Source organism: Halichondria panicea, chromosome 5 (genome assembly GCF_963675165.1).
Source record: "Halichondria panicea chromosome 5, odHalPani1.1, whole genome shotgun sequence".
NCBI lineage: Eukaryota > Metazoa > Porifera > Demospongiae > Suberitida > Halichondriidae > Halichondria > Halichondria panicea.
In genome coordinates this window covers 7,315,908-7,333,234 of record NC_087381.1, presented here as the reverse complement: position 1 = coordinate 7,333,234, position 17,327 = coordinate 7,315,908, and the positions used below count along the sequence as shown (strand labels likewise).

At 40.3% G+C, this 17,327-nt stretch overlaps 4 protein-coding genes and 2 long non-coding RNA genes across 10 annotated transcripts in view; 3 read left to right on the top strand and 3 right to left on the bottom strand.

The window, feature by feature from the left end:
* LOC135335843 (uncharacterized) overlaps positions 1-17,327 on the bottom strand; it is a gene marked incomplete in the record, with an annotated part of 743,773 nt that overhangs the window by 236,924 nt on the left and 489,522 nt on the right.
* On the top strand, positions 971-7,435 carry LOC135335957 (uncharacterized). Of its 2 annotated transcripts, XM_064531692.1 has the most exons (15): positions 973-1,134; positions 1,210-1,353; positions 3,131-3,262; positions 3,324-3,557; positions 3,606-3,794; positions 3,840-4,067; positions 4,130-4,528; positions 4,660-4,722; positions 4,781-5,005; positions 5,050-5,199; positions 5,395-5,599; positions 5,744-5,929; positions 6,016-6,216; positions 6,264-7,234; positions 7,294-7,435. In XM_064531692.1, the coding sequence occupies exons 1-11, from the start codon at positions 1,068-1,070 to the stop codon at positions 5,538-5,540; spliced, it is 1,977 nt and encodes a 658-aa protein (XP_064387762.1). In that variant the 5' UTR covers positions 973-1,067; the 3' UTR covers positions 5,541-5,599; positions 5,744-5,929; positions 6,016-6,216; positions 6,264-7,234; positions 7,294-7,435. The 2 variants fall into 2 exon arrangements, with proteins under 2 accessions (XP_064387763.1, XP_064387762.1); XM_064531693.1 differs by lacking the exons at positions 5,744-5,929; positions 6,016-6,216; positions 6,264-7,234; positions 7,294-7,435 and having other exon boundaries at positions 971-1,134; positions 5,090-5,199; positions 5,395-5,534.
* On the top strand, positions 8,666-10,820 carry LOC135336095 (uncharacterized). The gene is made up of 4 exons (XR_010394688.1): positions 8,666-9,196; positions 9,413-9,505; positions 9,936-10,100; positions 10,576-10,820. It is a non-coding gene; the product is annotated as an uncharacterized LOC135336095 (long non-coding RNA).
* LOC135336021 (uncharacterized) lies at positions 9,279-10,691 on the bottom strand. 3 transcript variants are annotated; one of them, XM_064531788.1, is made up of 6 exons: positions 10,558-10,691; positions 10,432-10,511; positions 9,894-10,377; positions 9,758-9,826; positions 9,542-9,692; positions 9,279-9,493 (listed from the first exon to the last, which is right to left on the bottom strand). In XM_064531788.1, exons 2-6 carry the CDS (start codon positions 10,494-10,496, stop codon positions 9,294-9,296), a joined length of 969 nt encoding a protein of 322 aa, XP_064387858.1. In that variant the 5' UTR covers positions 10,497-10,511; positions 10,558-10,691; the 3' UTR covers positions 9,279-9,293. The 3 variants fall into 3 exon arrangements, with proteins under 3 accessions (XP_064387858.1, XP_064387860.1, XP_064387857.1); XM_064531790.1 differs by lacking the exon at positions 10,432-10,511 and having other exon boundaries at positions 10,558-10,680; XM_064531787.1 differs by lacking the exon at positions 10,558-10,691 and having other exon boundaries at positions 9,894-10,511.
* LOC135336020 (uncharacterized) lies at positions 10,698-11,873 on the bottom strand. 2 transcript variants are annotated; one of them, XM_064531785.1, is made up of 2 exons: positions 10,977-11,873; positions 10,698-10,928 (listed from the first exon to the last, which is right to left on the bottom strand). In XM_064531785.1, the coding sequence occupies exons 1-2, from the start codon at positions 11,871-11,873 to the stop codon at positions 10,698-10,700; spliced, it is 1,128 nt and encodes a 375-aa protein (XP_064387855.1). The 2 variants fall into 2 exon arrangements, with proteins under 2 accessions (XP_064387855.1, XP_064387856.1); XM_064531786.1 differs by having other exon boundaries at positions 10,791-10,918.
* LOC135336130 (uncharacterized) lies at positions 12,104-13,893 on the top strand. The gene is made up of 2 exons (XR_010394739.1): positions 12,104-12,245; positions 12,290-13,893. It is a non-coding gene; the product is annotated as an uncharacterized LOC135336130 (long non-coding RNA).

Genomic DNA, 17,327 nt, shown 5'->3' with positions numbered 1-17,327 from the left:
GTGTGTGATTTACGATGTGTAAAGTGTTGCTGTGGTTTCTCAGCTACTCAGATAGTACAATAATGATTATTTTCATTGTGCAGGTCAATTCTGGAACGTCCCTATCCAAGTACAGCCCTACACTGGACCTGTGCAGGATGGAGTCAACAGCGACGGCTACTATGTCATAACAACCAACCATCCCAACGAGCCACAGCGATCTTTCGTCGGCTGGCTCTGGCCCCTAACCTGGAAGTACAAGATGGAGTACTGTCTCTATGCTGGACAAAACCAGGCCGCTCCTCTGTACGAGATCCTCGACGATACTGTCAACAGTCCGGTGATATTCGGGGAGTACACTGACTACAGAGTGGACACACCGTATGCCACTGACTTCAGTTACAGCCATTTCGAGGAGTCAAGATGTTCTGGTGTTGTCACTACCCCAGCCTAACACAACTTTTATGCAATAATTGTGTGTATAGATTTTAGTCGAAAAAACTACAAAATTAAAATTTAGTTTGTACGTGAGTGAATGTGAGTAATGCTATAATTATTCTGATGAACGTTTGAATCATTATTATAATTGTTCCATGATCATGTGAGTGTGTATGGTTAGCTATTCTGTTAAATAATTATACAAAGCTATATATATTGTTTGTCAAGATCTGTTAGTCCATAATTTGCATTTCATGATGCTTTACGGTACACGCAGTGAGTAGACAGCAAAATATTGACGTAGATCAAACGTTTATTTAGTATTGTCTATACGTAAACATGCACTGTTTGGTTATACCTACATGCAGGCTCCACCAGAGCATGATGTGTTGATACAGGGCAATGCTAAAACAACCCATTAGCCAACACAAATAATTTTGCAAGAAAGCATAATGTTATTTTGGTCCTCTGATAAACCATAATATTATTCTTATCCCATAATTATATAAAGTGACTAACATAGTAGGTCTAGCTACTGGAGGCTTTATAACTTCCTGCACATGACAAAATCCTGGTAACTATATGGATAGAGCTGCTTTCACAGTAGATAGATTTAGTGTATACAGCAGGGGGGAAAAAATCCAACCAGAATGAGAGTTTTAAATCAACTTGTAGATCTACTGATATTGATCACCTTGCTCATTTCCACTACTGCTGGTAAGACCTGCTCAATAGCTATTATAAGCTTACCTATAATTATGTATAATTATTATATAATTATTGTCTTTGCAGTTCAGGCTCAATTCGGATGCTTCACTGATCCAGACTGTGCTACTGCTGTTGTGGGGGGACCTTCTTCCAATGCTGAGGACTGTTGTGTCAATAATAATGCAGGACTGTATTACAATGATGGTGGTCAATGCTTCCAGTGCATAGGTCAGTGTTAATTTTTAGCTTGGAATGTTTTGCGAGCATCAGATAATTAAACGTGATCGCTATTGTCCCTGCCAGAAAACAATAGTTATATCGCAAAAGGTCAAATTTTCGGTAGATTTGTGGTTTCACCAGCAAAATATTCTAGTAATACAGTAACTGATAAAGGACAGTTTTGCATCACGTGAAACCATAGATAGTAGAGGAAGGCGACTGGAAACACAGGCAATTAGCACTATTTCACAAGGACCGTTCTTGCTACAACCTCAATTATAGCCGCGACCATGGATGCAGCTTAAAGTGCTGAGCTTGCAATAAACTTGTTGTGCACTAATAATCATAATGGCAGTTTATGCTAAACTAAAAGCTTATGATCATGCATAGACAACAATGAACAATCAATAGAAGGTCTATCTAAACATAAATTATCAATGTTCTTCCAGTGATTTGATTTTCTCAGTCCAAGTTCTTGCCACACATCGACACTGCGGTGACAAAATCAGAGCATGAATAGTTATTTTCAAAATCTAATGGATTGGAAGCAATAATATGGACATTGATCTTTAATACTGCCGAGTCTCTAATATAAACTCAGCTTAGTTATGGAGATGCTACCCCGCAAAGATGGCTAGTGGAAATCAACAAATCGGCCAATAACTCAAGAAGTATGATATCCCCACTTCCAATATATAGCTGAAGCAATAAAATACCATCATGTACTACTACTGTGATCATTCATTTACAATAGATGCAATTCATAAGTCAGTTCTTACCCCACAAATAAAAAGAAGAAGCTAAGTGTTGTAAAATCTTCAAATTGTGTGTGCTACCGAGAGTGAATATGCTTCTAGCTAGTAAATAATGTTTCATTTGTACCTAGCCATGCCTCAAGACAAACTTTAGGGCCGCTATTCATACTTTTACTTACCTAGTATCCTCTCATTTGCTTCTTTTCAAAGGCTTCTTTTGACCTCAAAACCAGGAAAATCACACTTCAAGGTGTCTATTGGTTGCAACGCGCACGATCCCTCACGTTGCAAGCATAAGCTCACGTGATCCCATTTCCAATCCCCTTCCTCTACTATCTATGGTGAAACACCTCACTCCTATATCTTAGCCTCGATTCCAGGCCCTTAATTTAGTCCAAAGTTTATTGAGGCGTTAAATCGAGGCTTCATAGATATCACACACACAGAGCTAGAGCTAAAGAGATGATGGCTTCAAGCCAATCAGGAGAGCTGTTTGGTTTTTGCTTTACATTCATTACGATTATAGATTAACATTATATTTTTAGTTAACTGTTGGTTCAGTAGTTGCCGTGTATTGTTTTTATAATTATACTTCAGTGTGCAATGCGCAAGCGTTTTGTGTGTGTTGTGTGTGTGTGTGTGCGTAAACTGTTACAGCTGTTGCAAAATAATGTGAGTTACAGGTATGCCTTATGCCTGTAGTTTTGCTTGTTATTGTAGCCTTTTCAGTAGAGTGCATAGCAAAACTTATCCATGGAGTGTTGCTACTCTACTTAGTAATTATTGTTAGCTCTATATCTGCACTAGAACGCTTCTAGCTATTGGTAGCTGCAAGAGTGAGAAGAGAGCTGCAAGGCTCTATACTGTACTGATGTTGCAGCCATTAATTATACTTTTGGCATCCTTTTTAGCATCAATCAAGGCCAATTATTTCCTACTCCTTGAGTTTCCCTCTGAATACGTACTTTTATCTATACTGCATATTATGTAGCTTTGACACATCCACCAAGCTTTTATGTCACTGTATGCAGTGTACGGCTTTGGCTCGGACTCCTTCACTAGACCAGAGGCCCAATTTCCTTATGATTTTCCATTTGGATACTTCAAGGATCCATCTAATGCACAGCTTAGGGTGGCCATTGACTACAATGGGGAAGGAACAGGTATTGTTATACTAACAGAAATACAGAATGGAGTTTATGTTGCTTACTTCCACACTAACAGCATTAGAAGATGAGTTTGGTATAAGTCAGAGTGTTGTTTCTCTAACTCTCAACCCTGGCGGAACTACCTCCATCATCTTCCAAGCAGACAGAGTGGCATTGGAACCAGATGAGACCTTTGTGTTGGAATTGGCACTGCTTAATGTGGCCAATGTTAACCGAGCACTTTTTGATTCATCTTTGCCAAATATTTTCTTTCGGAGTAGGCAGGAGTTCATTATACAGGATAGTACAGGTAAAAAAATTATGCAAATTATGCTATTCTGAGTAATTTTATTATTAGCCCTCGTTTTTCGGCTGAGAGAGAGCGACGAAGTTTTAGATGAGGATGATGGCTTCATCTTCATTGAGGTGACAGTGGCCAATGAGGTAGAATTGGCCTCCGATATCTCACTAATTCTGACACCCATGGTCGCTACTGAAGATTTTAGGCCTCTACCAACTACCAGACCAATTGCAAGAGCTAACACTAGTAAGTTGAAGATTTCTATAATTATTTAATTCACTCTGACCATAGTTCCAGACAGGATAGATTTCGTTACTACACCCATCACACTGAATTTTATGGCTGGTGGGGAGATTCTTTTGGCTGGAGATGTACTGATATACGATGATCTGATTGACGAAGCCTTGGAGTATTTTGTGGTTACTTTAACTTTTCATGATCCAGCTAACGTGCCACCATTAGCTTCAATTGAAAGCAATGGCGGCGATATAATTCGCATCGACATTGTAGACAACAATGGTGAGTTAATTACATAATTATTGTGTAGATGAGTAAATAAATATAATAATCTGTACACACAGATATCTTTATTGGATTTTCCCTACCAAATACAACATATCCGGAGGTAGAAGCCGATCACCAAATTCAAATTATTAAAGGAGCAGGCAATGTCACTGAACAAACCATCAGCTTTGTAGTTAATTTGTTCCAAACTGCTCCAGATGGACTTGGAAATGCCATTCTCTCAGCTGACAGAGAGGACAATGATTTCTCATTTCCATCATCAACTTTAGAATCAATAGAACCAGAGGAGAATGACGTGTTTGTAGAAGTGACTATATTTGCGGACAAACTGCCTAAGGTAACAGAAGCTGCTCAACTCAGACTAAGCCTACCCACTCAGACTGATGGAATGTTCCCAGGGTTTGAGACCCTCCCAGAATACCCTGAATTCTTCATCATTATTGAAGATGATGACCGTGAGTTATAACTACTGTATAGTATTATGTGCTAACTTTTGGATTCCTCATTGGCTTCGAGCGAACCTCATACATAGTTAACGAAGGGATTGGATTTCTGAAAGTGTGTGTGAGAATGTTTGTACCTCCAGAAGAAAGTTCAATTGGAGAATTAACGGTCGGTCTTGGGGTTGAAACTGTACGAGGCACAGCAGGTATAGTGTGTAGAGATGCTGTTACAACACTGTTTATTGTAATCTGTTTGATTCATAGATGGAAATGACTATACGGAAATGACTGGACCCCGTTTTGCCCATTTTTTAAGCTTTAGTGATACTAATCGTCGGAGTTGCTTCATGGTTGAGATAACAGAGGACAATCGTTACGAACTTGAAGAGCAATTTTCTCTGCAATTTATTGCGCTTGAAGGCACTAGTTTACCTGAAAACCTTGTGATCGATCCATCTGGCAGTAACATCACAATTTTAGACAATGAAGGTGAATATTGTGCTTGTCATACCCGCTAATCCATACATGTACAGAGGTGACTGTTGGTTTCATCAACCCACCATACTCTACCAGTGAGGACAAAGGACCAATCATATTCACTGTGGGAGTGACTAGCTATAGTGGTCATACATTGAACAGAGATATTGAGTTGTTCTTCTCAACTGCTAACGGTCTGATAGCAGGTGAGAGTCTTCATCTTATGACACGCATAAATATTATTATCACACGCACGCACGCACCCACGCACGCATGCACGCACGCACACACACACACACACACACACACACACACACACACACACACACACACACACACACACACACACACACACACACACACACACACACACACACACACACACACACACACACACACAGATTTTGCTGCTATGGCTGGTCTGGACTACACTTCGATTATCAACATGCCAATCATTCTGAGCGCAGGCATGCAAAGCATTCAGATTCCAGTTGATGATCCAATAATTGAGAATAATGAAATGTTTCAAGTTACTAATCATCATTAGTGGGGAGAGAGTGTCCCTGAGTCCAGGCACTGCCAATGCTACCATCATCGAGGACGAAGGTATGTACACGTACTATGATAATTATTAATTTTACTAGTAGCTTATAATAGTAGTTGAAGGACATAGCATATTTGAGAGGACGTGTAATAAAATCTTGGGAACGCATAATATTATTTTTTGCAATTGATATACAACCTTCATAGTTATCTGTCAAGAGTTAGAATTGCTTGTTAATGGTCGTATTGAGTACTCACCTGACACGACGGCTCCATACCTCGAGGGAACTAACGCTGAGCACATCTGTTTCCCTGGATTCGTTCTTATCGGAAACGTGATCAGAGTTTGTCAAAGTGACAGCACTTTCGATGGATTACCACCAACGTGTCAACGTAAGTTGTTCCTTAACTTGTGAGATGAAAGCTGCTAATGTTTTAAACTTGAAATAATAGAAAGTGGACTAAAAGCATTCATGCAGGTTTAGAGTGTGAAGAGCTGCTCCCTCCTGGGAATGGATCAATCTTGTATCACATTGGCATCTCTTTCCCGGGAACCATAGCAATGTACACGTGTGAGGATGGGTTCTTCCTAGATGGGGATAATGAGAGGAACTGTACCACTGGAGAGGCAGGAAGTAGAATGGTGTGGGCGTGGACTGGCCAAGAACCACTATGTGTCCGTAAGTTGAGAAAACATATGATTGCTAATCACATAATGTAATCACAGCTTTGTGTAACGATCTTCCACCACTCACTAATGGAATGATCATGTACAATGTGTCTGAAGGACCACATAGGACAGTTGCTACGTACATTTGTGATGAAGGGTTCCAGCTTCAAGGAGATGAGATAAGGACATGTGAAGATCGAGTGTGGGCGGAAGCTAGTCCTCTTCAGTGTGCACAAGAAGGTGTGCTGCGATACGTGAAGATTATTGCTCCCTCAAGCTTGTAATAATTATAACAGCATCACTGCGCTCAGACTTGGGCATGCATATATTGTACGTCTGAAGCATGCATGCAGCAACAAAATTAATTGCAAGCTAAGATATGAATTTCAATTTTAATCCTTCTAGCAAAACACTTCGTTAATATAGGGAACGCGTATATGGCTACGTGTATGTTTTTAGCTCAAACATAGATATAAGAAGGGAGAGGGATGGGAAACGCTACGTAAATAGCATTGACGATCCACGTTTCGGTCAATGTTTTCTTCTCTATTTCCTCCAGCCCATGCTTTTAGCTAGTACTAGGCTATAAACTAGCTACTGAGCTCTCAATCCTCAACCATCTACAGCAAGGGACGGAGCTTCAGAGGTGCAGTTTGAACTAACACCCTGTGAGGCTTATGGGCCTGTGACAGTCCCCATGAACGATAATAATTAAAACCAGTTACTTCGAATTCATATAATGTACAGGACATTGAAACAGATGTAGATCTAGTTGTGAACTGATACTTTATAATTATTATCATCCAGAATTAATTAAGGCTAAGTAATTTCCTGTACATGACAAGATGAAAGTTAAAGCAGTAACTATGGAGCCAGTACAGTAGGCTTTAACTAGTAGATGTAGAATTGCTTCCACATATACAGTAGATCTAGATCTAGCAGGAGCACAATCAAAGACAGGATGGGAGTTTCACATCAACTCCTATTGACACTATTAATGACAGTGATCACCTTGCTCACTTCCACTGGTAAGGCATGCTCATAATTATAGCTCTCTTACTAAAAGAGCTATAAATTATCTTTGCAGCTCAGGCCCAATTCACTGGATGTTTCACTGATCCTGGCTGTGCTACTCTTGTTGTGGGGGGACCTTCTTCCAATGCTGAGGACTGTTGTGTCAATAATAATGCAGGACTGTATTACAATCAGGGTGGTCAATGCTTCCAGTGTATAGGTAAGTGTCTAGCAGGTTTATCTAAGTTTTGCTTTACATGCATGACCATACAGTGGAACCTCCAAATAACGGACAAGTCAGTGAACGAGGTGTGTCTGTTATTCGAAGGTGTCCAATACTGGGAGGTTTTACCACACAGTGTTACCCAAATGTGTTTAGTATAGGTATGTATAGAGACAACAATGACTTACAAAATAGTAAGAGGCTAGCTTCAATTCAATTAATTGTGTATTTTGAATCATCTAGCTGCATAAAATGTGATACATCATTGTCCCTGCATGTGCAGGAGTGGTAATTGGTTTCACTCAGACTGTGTACCAAGCTACTGAGGACGTGGACGACAACGTACAGCTGTTTGTGAACGTTCTCATGGGTGATCTCAGGCGTGATGTCATTGTTAACTTTGCTACAGAGGACGGTTCTGCCCTTGGTAAGAAGAGCGACTCTATAGTGCTGCTATAGATACATATGGGGCACTGTACTGTGTATATATGCACACATGTGGTGTACATACATGCTGAATATACATCAGTGAAACCATTACCATGCATGTTTAGACTCCCTTAAAATAGAGACACCTCGATAGACAAACATTCTCCACAGGTCCCATGCAATGAGTAGACTTTCAGTTGATTGCAATACTTGCATCTGGATGTACAATTATGTACTGTGTGTCATTTTTATGGATACACAATTGATTTTATAACTTTCCCACAGATGGATCGGACTACACTGGTGTGACCCAGGCTCTGACCTTTAATGAGGGGACAGTGTCCATTCCCATCACCGTGGATATACGGAGAGATGACATCAACGAGGTGTTGGAGCGTTTCATTGGTCGATTGACAACTGGTGATGTTGACGTTATCCTATCACCCAACGTCACCACCGTAGAGATTACTGATAACGATGGTTCATAATAATTATTGTGTTTATTTCTCAGTGGCTACCTTTGATTGTCCATAACTATAGTTAGGAACATCTATTTACGAAATGAAAAGATGCATTCGATAGCTCTTCTGCTATAGCTCTGTCATTTGTTATGTTTAGACCAAATGTCCCCAAAAACAAGGCCTTTCTTACTTTGAATCCATTTCATTCTCATGCCATCTTTACACGATGTGTCACCTTGTAACCTAATTCTGACATCATTGCAGCTGTGACTGTGAGCATTGCCAGCAATGACTGGACACCAATTAAAATATGTCAGTAAATCAGTTAGTAATTTTCTGTATATTACGGTATGATTTTATATGTGTTCTTATGAGACCAAAGGCTATGCTTCCCTTTTTCCCTTGTAGGGAGCTACTTTCAGTTGATTTGCCGATACAAAGAAGAAGAAATACACCTTAGCTAACCTTGGAATCCCACAAGAAGCTAGCCAGCCAGCTTGTATAAGTTCCCTAACTGCTTTTGTTGATCAATGTTTCAGCGCTTGTCTCGTGTATTGTATTGTAAAATTTGATTATTTTGTATTTTTGTGTTTGATTTGCGGCATTCTTACACATATATTTTCATTTTTGCCGATTGCCAGCAAAAATATACGGCCTACTCTGCTGCTTAAAGCGGCTGCTGCTCGATATAAAGTGGACTAAGCGGTTCCAAAATGTGTCCAGTTTTGTCAAAAAATCCACAATTATCAATGACGTATCGCATTATCTACACATACCCAAGAGCTGCGTAGAGCCACTAATTTGGGGAATTCCCCATTAATCGCAATGTACCAGCAATGTAAAGTGAGTGTATATGGCTGCAAGTAAGTATAGGCTAGCAGTCATTTACTTGAAGATAGTAAATGTGTACAATCTATCAGGATATATAGTATACTATATTATTATGTTGGGTAGAATTAATCATGATTCAGAGTCAAGTCGTGGCTGTTTGTTCATGTCTACTAAATCTAATGGAGTTTTTCGTATGTACTTTCGTTTCTTTCGCTTAAATTGTGATGTCTCGTCTATTCTCGCTTCAGCTTTCAGAACCTCCCCCACTGGGTCATGCAGATTACTGGAGAAGTAGTGTCTCTTGGCGTCATCATTATTTTTCTCCACCCCTAGAGAAAAAGGTGATTAAAATGTTATCTCTTTACACTCGAACTCACCTTGTCCACTAAACATCTTGACATTTCCGTATTTTGAAATAAAGTAAGGGAAGTGAAAGACCAGTGTGTGCATATAGGGCGTAATATTCTTTTCCTGAAACCCTTGACACTTGTGCTTCAAGCTCAAGAAAAGCCTTATCCAGTCTTTCGCCTATCATGATAGATTATAGTAAATTAGATACAATGGTTCTCCCTACTAGTAAACTAACACTATACCTTTTGCTCAACCACTTCACTGGGAGGTGGAGTCCAGCTAGAAACCATCTTATACAAAGAGAGAAATTCCTATAGAGCCAGACCATATAAATAATTATGTTTGTAAAATGGGAAGGGAAATTTAATTAGTACTCACTGTCCAAAGTTGGGCCATTTTAGCTTGAATTTCTTCCTTCAGTAGGTCAGCAAACCTCACTGGGAGACGTTCCAGAAACTTCTTGGTGTCGTTCCCCTGCAGTGATGTCCATTCGTAATGTCCAGAAGCTTTGCCATCTGGACCCCTTGCTTCCCATACCCTGAACGTGATACCACAGTCTTTAACGATCGTCTGTAGTGTTTGTAGGTGAGTGAGTATATGTGCGTTTCCTTGTCTGTCTTGTTTAGCAGATGCCACTATCTCTAGAATGAGATTTCTTGTTAAAACGTCAGCTATACGTAGGAGTAGGTGTAGCTCATCGGGTATTATATGGTCTGGCTCTATGTTCAGTAGTGGTGTTGTAATTGATCCTAGTCGTACACTTGCTGGTTTACTGCTGGGAAGTGCGCCTTTTGCTTGTAGGGAACTCAATGTTCTTGCATTTGTTACGGTGTAGTCAGCCCTATCCTTTGACATATCCCACCTATAGCGGCAAATGGGGAAGCTAGGTTTAAGCATATAATAATTATAGATATACCTTTCATCCTTCTTGATGGTACACCAGACACAAGCGTACATAGAGGTTGCTTTGTTGAGGCCCATACTCAGTAAAAGAAACTAATAATGCAATTTTTATAGTCAGTAATTAACTATACATTCTCACCTTGTAATCACTACCCAGGAAAAACTCAAGGCGGTACTCTGTTTCATCAACAGTGAGTAGTGGGTGTGAAATGATGTCGTTCAACTCCTTCAATACCTCAGATAGTCCTGAACTAATTGTTTCATACGACTCTTCGGCTTTTAGGCCAGCAAAAGTATGATTGCCTGTATGAATGTCAATATAAAAATATTTTCACCACTTTCTCGTTTAATATTTTTATTGTTAAGCTTACCCATGCCTGATAAAACATTGTCTTGAATTTCTGGAAATGCAAATGAGAGAAGTATGATATTGGATGATCTTGTGAATCTGGCTCCGTCACCACTGAGTTTTACTTTTACTGGTTGGGTGATAGCTTTCCCTGAATGAACCTAAAATAATAATCCATAATAATAATGTATAATTTCTTCTTTACTTACGATCTTAGCTAGCTCTTCCTGGATTGCAGCTTTCGGTGGTCTATAAGCACCAGGATAAGGACCTTCGAGATGTCGGATGTCGAGAGAGTTGTTAATTGAGAGGCGAGCATCCTTGATTCGGTACAGTGGTGGTAAATCAGATGCGACGCTCAATTCATGATAAGCTTCGTCACTCACAGCAAACCTGTCAAGTACATAAAGAGCTTGCTGTACCCTCGCAGAATCGTTTGGTGAAAGAGCTGGCGTTTGATGTTGTGGCTTGTGAGATGGGCTAGATAAAAAATTGAATTTGATGGGAGATCCTGTCTGTTTGCGTAGCTCTAAAGATTCTGGCTGAAGACCGAATGATTCACAAAACCAAAGCGCTTGCTCTGCAGAGCTCTTACAGTGTGCTAGCTTTCGTTTTACCTGTCGTGGTGATACCTCGTGAACTTTTTTGCCTTTGTTGATGTGTGCTGTGGTAGGTCTACTTGTTTCGGGGATTGTTGTTGGCTGTGGAGATTCAGTGGATAGTTGCTGCTCAATTTCAGAATACGATTCTGCTTCTCCATCAAGCACGAAGAGGTTGTATTCTCCAGCAAGTACGGCATACCTCCTTCTTCCTTTTAGCCCCCGTATCCTTCTTGCTACCTTGCTAGCTTGTTCTGCAAGCCTTTTCTCCAGACGATCGCTTTGTGCTAGTTTAACTATTGTTACCATGCTATTAACTAAGCTAATGAATGTCTCTTCTGCCTTCTTGTTCATGTACCAATGATGCAGCAACTCGATAGGAATAGAGAGAGAGAAGTTTGGCTGTACTTGTGGTTCTGTGTGGCTGAAGTCAGAGTACTTCTTTGCTGAATTTGAGATGGTGATGGACAGGCTCTCTGCTCTTCTGGACTGCTTGTTTACTGCCATAGCTAGGAGGCCCGGGATAATGGAACAAAAGGTCCCTTGAGCTGTTATGTAACAAAATTAATTAGCCATGTCAATATGAGTGGGCGGGTGAATAGGCTGCGGTGTTATCACCCACTAAATTAACCACAGTACTCATTCAATAGCATGATAACACTTCTCAGATGCATTATGGCGGGTATTTTGCGACCTCTGGTTCTCTTAGACTTATTACAAAATGGCTGACCAGACATTCTCAAGATCCAAGCTCAAGAGGCTCAATCGAAAAGCTAGAGTTGACAAAATTGGCAAGCAGCTGTGTATGGAGAAGAAGAGCCTTGAATGTGCCGAGAAAAATGTTCAGAATTGGAAGAAGAAGGCAATAGATTATAAACTGTAAGTTGCTGATTAACAGCCAGTAAATAATATTGTTCATACAGGGAACTCAACGTGTATCGAGCTAAGCAATTACGGACAGGAACTCTGGGAACATCCTGCAGTCACCAACGACCACTAAAGTTACTAACAGCAGCCATGAAGACGAGTGCAATCAGTCTACCCAAGGCAACTCCAAGAATGTGTACGAATGCTGATATTATGCGAGGAGTTACTGTAGTTCCAGAGATAAGTGAGAAATGTTTAGCAGATGGGGGTGGTGATGTTCATATAGGAAATGGTCGGTTTGGAACATGCTCTCGTATGATTTTTAAAGAGTGTTTTGACGTCTGTGTCAAAACATTTACTTCCGACTCCTCAATCGAATCGATTAGGCATGAAGCCAGTATATTACTTACATTAAATTCCAGCCCTTATATACCACACTGTTTTGGTATTTGTTCCACCAGGAGAGCTTTAGTAATGTCTAATGTAAGCGTGAAGCAGCAACAAGTTTCATTATAATTATTCTGCCTTGTATTCGACTAACGAAATTAAATTAAGCCCTAAGACATGGATGCAAATACTGATCCAAATTTGTGATGGTCTATCATACATGCACAAGCTGAGTATTCTTCACAATGATCTTAAAGTAGACAACGTAGTATTAGGGACTACTTTGTTAGAATGTATCCGGCCATGTATTGTGGATTTTGGAAAGGCATGTAAAGAAAAGCATGCTAAGAAGTACTGCCTGACCGAGGAACAGAAAGTTATTTACATAAAAGAACACACTCAAGTAGCTCCAGACCTCCGCGATGGGCTTGTTTTACAGAGCACACAGAGCGATATATACTCATTAGGTAGAATAATGAAGAAGATGAACTCCATTGTAATTAAGTCAACTGAACTTGCCCATGTAATTAAGGAATGTCTTTCTTATCATGCTCATGACCGTCCTAGCTTAGAAACCATTTCTCTTAATGTTGAATGACTATGTGACTAATTATGTCTTACATTCATTCGTTCATGTTTAAATCTGGTGCTAGCTTTAACTATGACATAGTCTATGTATAATTGTAGGCAAATCCGTGCTCTCTAATGGAAGGCTGACAAGGTTAGCTGTAAGTCGGGATGCGTGTTGACCCAGCCATTTGTTTGAGAGTCATTAAAAGCATTATGGTAGAGAATTGGCCTGAAGCAGTTAGTTATGAGTCACATAGTGCGTATTGGCTGCTCAGGTTGGGCCATGCATGCATTAACAATTAACAATTAACAATGATCAACAACGTTTTTTCACCAGATTTACACATACAATTTCAGATAGTAGTCTAGGTGACTCTAACATTTCACCATTGCTATTTCTATATGTTTTCGGTCCATACTTAATTCTAGGACATACTACAATAGGAAAATCTACTGTGCAGCCATTGCCATATCTATCATACAAAATATACCAACTACCTATAAAATATTCATCGTTAAAATCAGTTTGTTGAAGTTGGAGCTTTCCGCGGGTCATTTGGGTTCCTCGATCTTTAAATAGGTAACGAAATACATCTAGCCGGAAATCTATAGTTAAATTACAGGATTTTACAGTACCTAAATTTAAACTACATTGAATGGACAGAACAAATCTTCTTGTTGCGTCGCTTATAAGCTCGGTATGTGGTGCTTGTGGTGTATTGTATGATCTGAAAGGGGGGAAATGTGCAGATATAATTATAGTAATACACAGTGCACTGCCATGCCATACTTAATAATCTTACTGGATAGTAGAGATAGTCACATCTTCCTTAGCGACCCATGAAGACTGTTCCAATGAGTAACCAGCCCACTTTACCAAATACTCCGTTTTCCCCTAGAAATAGAATCAATCGTATAGGGCTATATATCATAAAATGTTACGTACCTTAGTTAGTCGATGATGAATTATCCTCTCAACAAGGAAGACCCCTTCTGGCAGACTGTCATCAGACTTACAGCTCAGAGTGGTTCTCACATCTCGTGCTTCCCGCATGCTAGATAAGTCCATGTCAGCCGAGCTTATATTATGGAGGTAGGAATAGTATCCTTTCTCAGGTCGTTGCCTCTTTGACGAGTCCATAACAGGTCGATCTGCATGAACAGGTCTGCTGGAAGATTAATAATTAGTGACCATAAAGATTTTATCTCTATTCATTTGACACACTTTACTACCATTGATTGCATGCTATTACTGTCATGTGAATCAGTAAATTACTATACAAAAAAGAACAGAGAAAGAATTGAGATGGGAAATTGCTGCCACTTCCACCCGTACCCGTACTACATCGACTCCGACTTACGAGAGATCAGGCACCACAGGAACTCCTTTCCTATTGGGTCGCTAGTAAAGATGGGAACTGAGGGAAAACAATTTTATTTTACAACAGCAGATGATACTGGAACACATTATTTTCCGATGGGGTCTCAGAAAAAGGCCCAGAACTATTTAAAGAAAGTTGTGAGGCTCAGCCAAACATACGATGTCCAGGTGTCAGAAGTTTTAAATCCAGACTACACGTTGCTAGGATTTAGAGCCAAAAAAACAAAAGAAGAAAGCACAAAAGAAGCGGACAACAAAGAGCCAAGAAAGAAAGTTAAATTTAATTTAGTAAAAGTGTTGTAACTAGAACAGGACTGAGAAGAATATGACTGAGAACTGACTACTATACTGTACTGTTCTATATAATTATTTACTGTGGTAGATCTCTCTAGTCACTGTTACAGGCCGGTAAAAGTAATAACAAAATACTGAGCTGGCAGTACTGCATGCTCAGTATTTTGTTATTAGATCTACTTGTACCGGCCTGTAACAGTGACTAGAGAGATCTGCCACAGGATAGAATCTACCACAGAAGTCTACATGAGCTCAACCAACAGGTAAACAATAATATTACTCACCAGCACCAGTGCAGTGAACGTAGCTAGTTCAGCGAAGATCTTGCGCACGCACTACAATAGTCTATAGTAGCATTTATTTCCGCAGTAGTTAAAATGATTGAGTAATATTTGAATTTTCATATAAATAGAACAAATATTTAGACAGGATGCTAGAACAATAGTGTCCAAAATACAATGGCAATTGCTGGCAATGTTCCAGCAGCCCATCTACATGTTCGCTGAGGGGGTGGGTAGCGAAACAGTGTGTGTGGAGAAAGTGGGAGCCACCACTCAATCTATCTCCGTCATGGTGACAGGAGGACGTAAGTGTGTGTGTGTGTGTGTGTGAGTGTGTGTGGGCGTATGATGGGGTGTGAGGGAGGGGCATTGTTTAGTAGCTGCATGCATACCATCTTTTGTATTGGCTATTGATATTGTGCATGAAGCAGTGATGTGTCCACAAAGTTGCCTGGTAAACTAGGTCTCTAATAGGTGGTTGTTTCTATATAGAAGTGGTTAGTACCAAACACCACCACCGACCAGTGCAGTTTTAGTTTGCGATCCAGATATTGACATCAATATGTATCCTCCCTCACACACACACACACATGCAGCATTTCAAGCTGAAACTGGTAATAGAGTTGATCGCGTTATCACATTCGCACCGGACCAGTTCGTGCAATGCATCGATTTCGACATCACCGACGATAGTATTGCACTGGAAGAGACTGAGATGTTTAGCTGGACACTAATGGTACAGGGATCACCTGAGCTGGTCACTCTGGGTGATAATAGCGCTACCGATGTCCTTATCTTGGATGATGACGGTAAGACACGCACACAAACGCACACTAGGATCGATCTAGAGCCACTGTCCCTATAAGAAGTCTTTTATGAGCATCATAACATTGATCCATAACAATTCAACAGTTCCTAAGTATGTACATTGAAACTGTACTAACTCTAAGTAATGGATGACTATATACTGTGTATACCCCCCTCCCACCACACACACACACACAGTGCTGTCTCTGACGGTGACCAAAGGAGATGTGATCCCTGAGAGCGCCACCACTGCCCGCACTTGCATCACGTTCAGTAACCAAATAGCCAGAGACGTTGAAGTGGAGATATCCACACTGATCGGAGTGCCTGATAACAGCAGCACACCTGCTGCTGTTGGAATAGGTGAGAGGTGGAATAATTATAGTCAAACCAAGGGTGTAGAAAACGAGAGAGGGCATGCAACAGTTTGCGTGAAACTATAATGGGGGTGGTAGAACAGTATAGTAATGTCTAAAATAAATTCTATTAATATCTGTGGCTTTAGTTTTTGCTCGCACGTAGGGTTGCACGTAGCATTGCAAGCCCTTTCACTTTTATACGCCTTTGGTGAATCTTAATTTTAAATTTGGGACCACTAATATAATTAATGCATTGTAGTGAGTTTGTCAGAGGGTTTATTTGAATAGCTAGTATTTTTGTGTGTGGGAAAAGAGTGCTTGTACAAGAGTACAAGTATATGAGAGATGTGTATATATATAAGCTATATGTACTTACCCTCCCACACACACACACGCACACTCTCCACACACACCCACCACCCCCACACAGCCACACCTGGTGTTGACTTTACCGCTATCAGTGCCCCCCTCACACTGACCCCCGAGGACAGTGTAACGGGTGAGAGATGCTTCGATATTGAACTTTTACCAGATGACATTGTTGAAGAGGCTTTGGAATGCCTCACGGTTGAGTTGTCACTACCCGAGGCTGATAGACAGAGTATTATATTGTCAGGTGGAACACAGATTTGCTGCATCCAAGACGATGACAGTGAGTGTCGTAGAAATTGAGAAAACCAGTCGATTGTATGTATCGTACTCTATACCGAGATTACGCTCACTCTAATTGAATGCTACATAATAAATCCCATGCATTTGAGTGTATTTAGCAGGGAACTATGAGCTATAGTACCAGTACTATACATTGCTCTGGGCTACAAACAACAATTGTATTGTCGTTCACATGTAATGACATAAAAATTATTGTAGCTATAGATGCTTTGTCTATTAACATAATAACAGAACAAGAGAAGCTCTAGTTTCTGTTTTTGGCTTTGTTCCAGAGTAGTAGGAGCTGCTCGATCGTTTCTTGTCCAGTGTGCTGTGCTTTTTTGCTGCAAGGCTGCATGGGGGA

Bases quoted from the DNA above. Each gene is read 5' to 3' on its own strand.
- LOC135335957 (XM_064531692.1), top strand. From the start codon at position 1,068: ATGAGAGTTTTAAATCAACTTGTAGATCTACTGATATTGATCACCTTG. The intron at 3,558-3,605 runs GTAAAAAAATTA...TTTTATTATTAG, and splicing joins CATTATACAGGATAGTACAG to CCCTCGTTTTTCGGCTGAGA. The intron at 3,795-3,839 runs GTAAGTTGAAGA...CTCTGACCATAG, and splicing joins AATTGCAAGAGCTAACACTA to TTCCAGACAGGATAGATTTC.
- LOC135336021 (XM_064531787.1), bottom strand. From the start codon at position 10,496: ATGGGCCTCAACAAAGCAACCTCTATGTACGCTTGTGTCTGGTGTACC. The intron at 9,693-9,757 runs GTATAGTGTTAG...CTATCATGATAG, and splicing joins GTGAAGTGGTTGAGCAAAAG to GCGAAAGACTGGATAAGGCT. The intron at 9,494-9,541 runs GTGAGTTCGAGT...CTTTTTCTCTAG, and splicing joins CAAGATGTTTAGTGGACAAG to GGGTGGAGAAAAATAATGAT.
- LOC135336020 (XM_064531785.1), bottom strand. From the start codon at position 11,873: ATGGCAGTAAACAAGCAGTCCAGAAGAGCAGAGAGCCTGTCCATCACC. The intron at 10,929-10,976 runs GTAAGTAAAGAA...TTATTATTTTAG, and splicing joins AGGAAGAGCTAGCTAAGATC to GTTCATTCAGGGAAAGCTAT.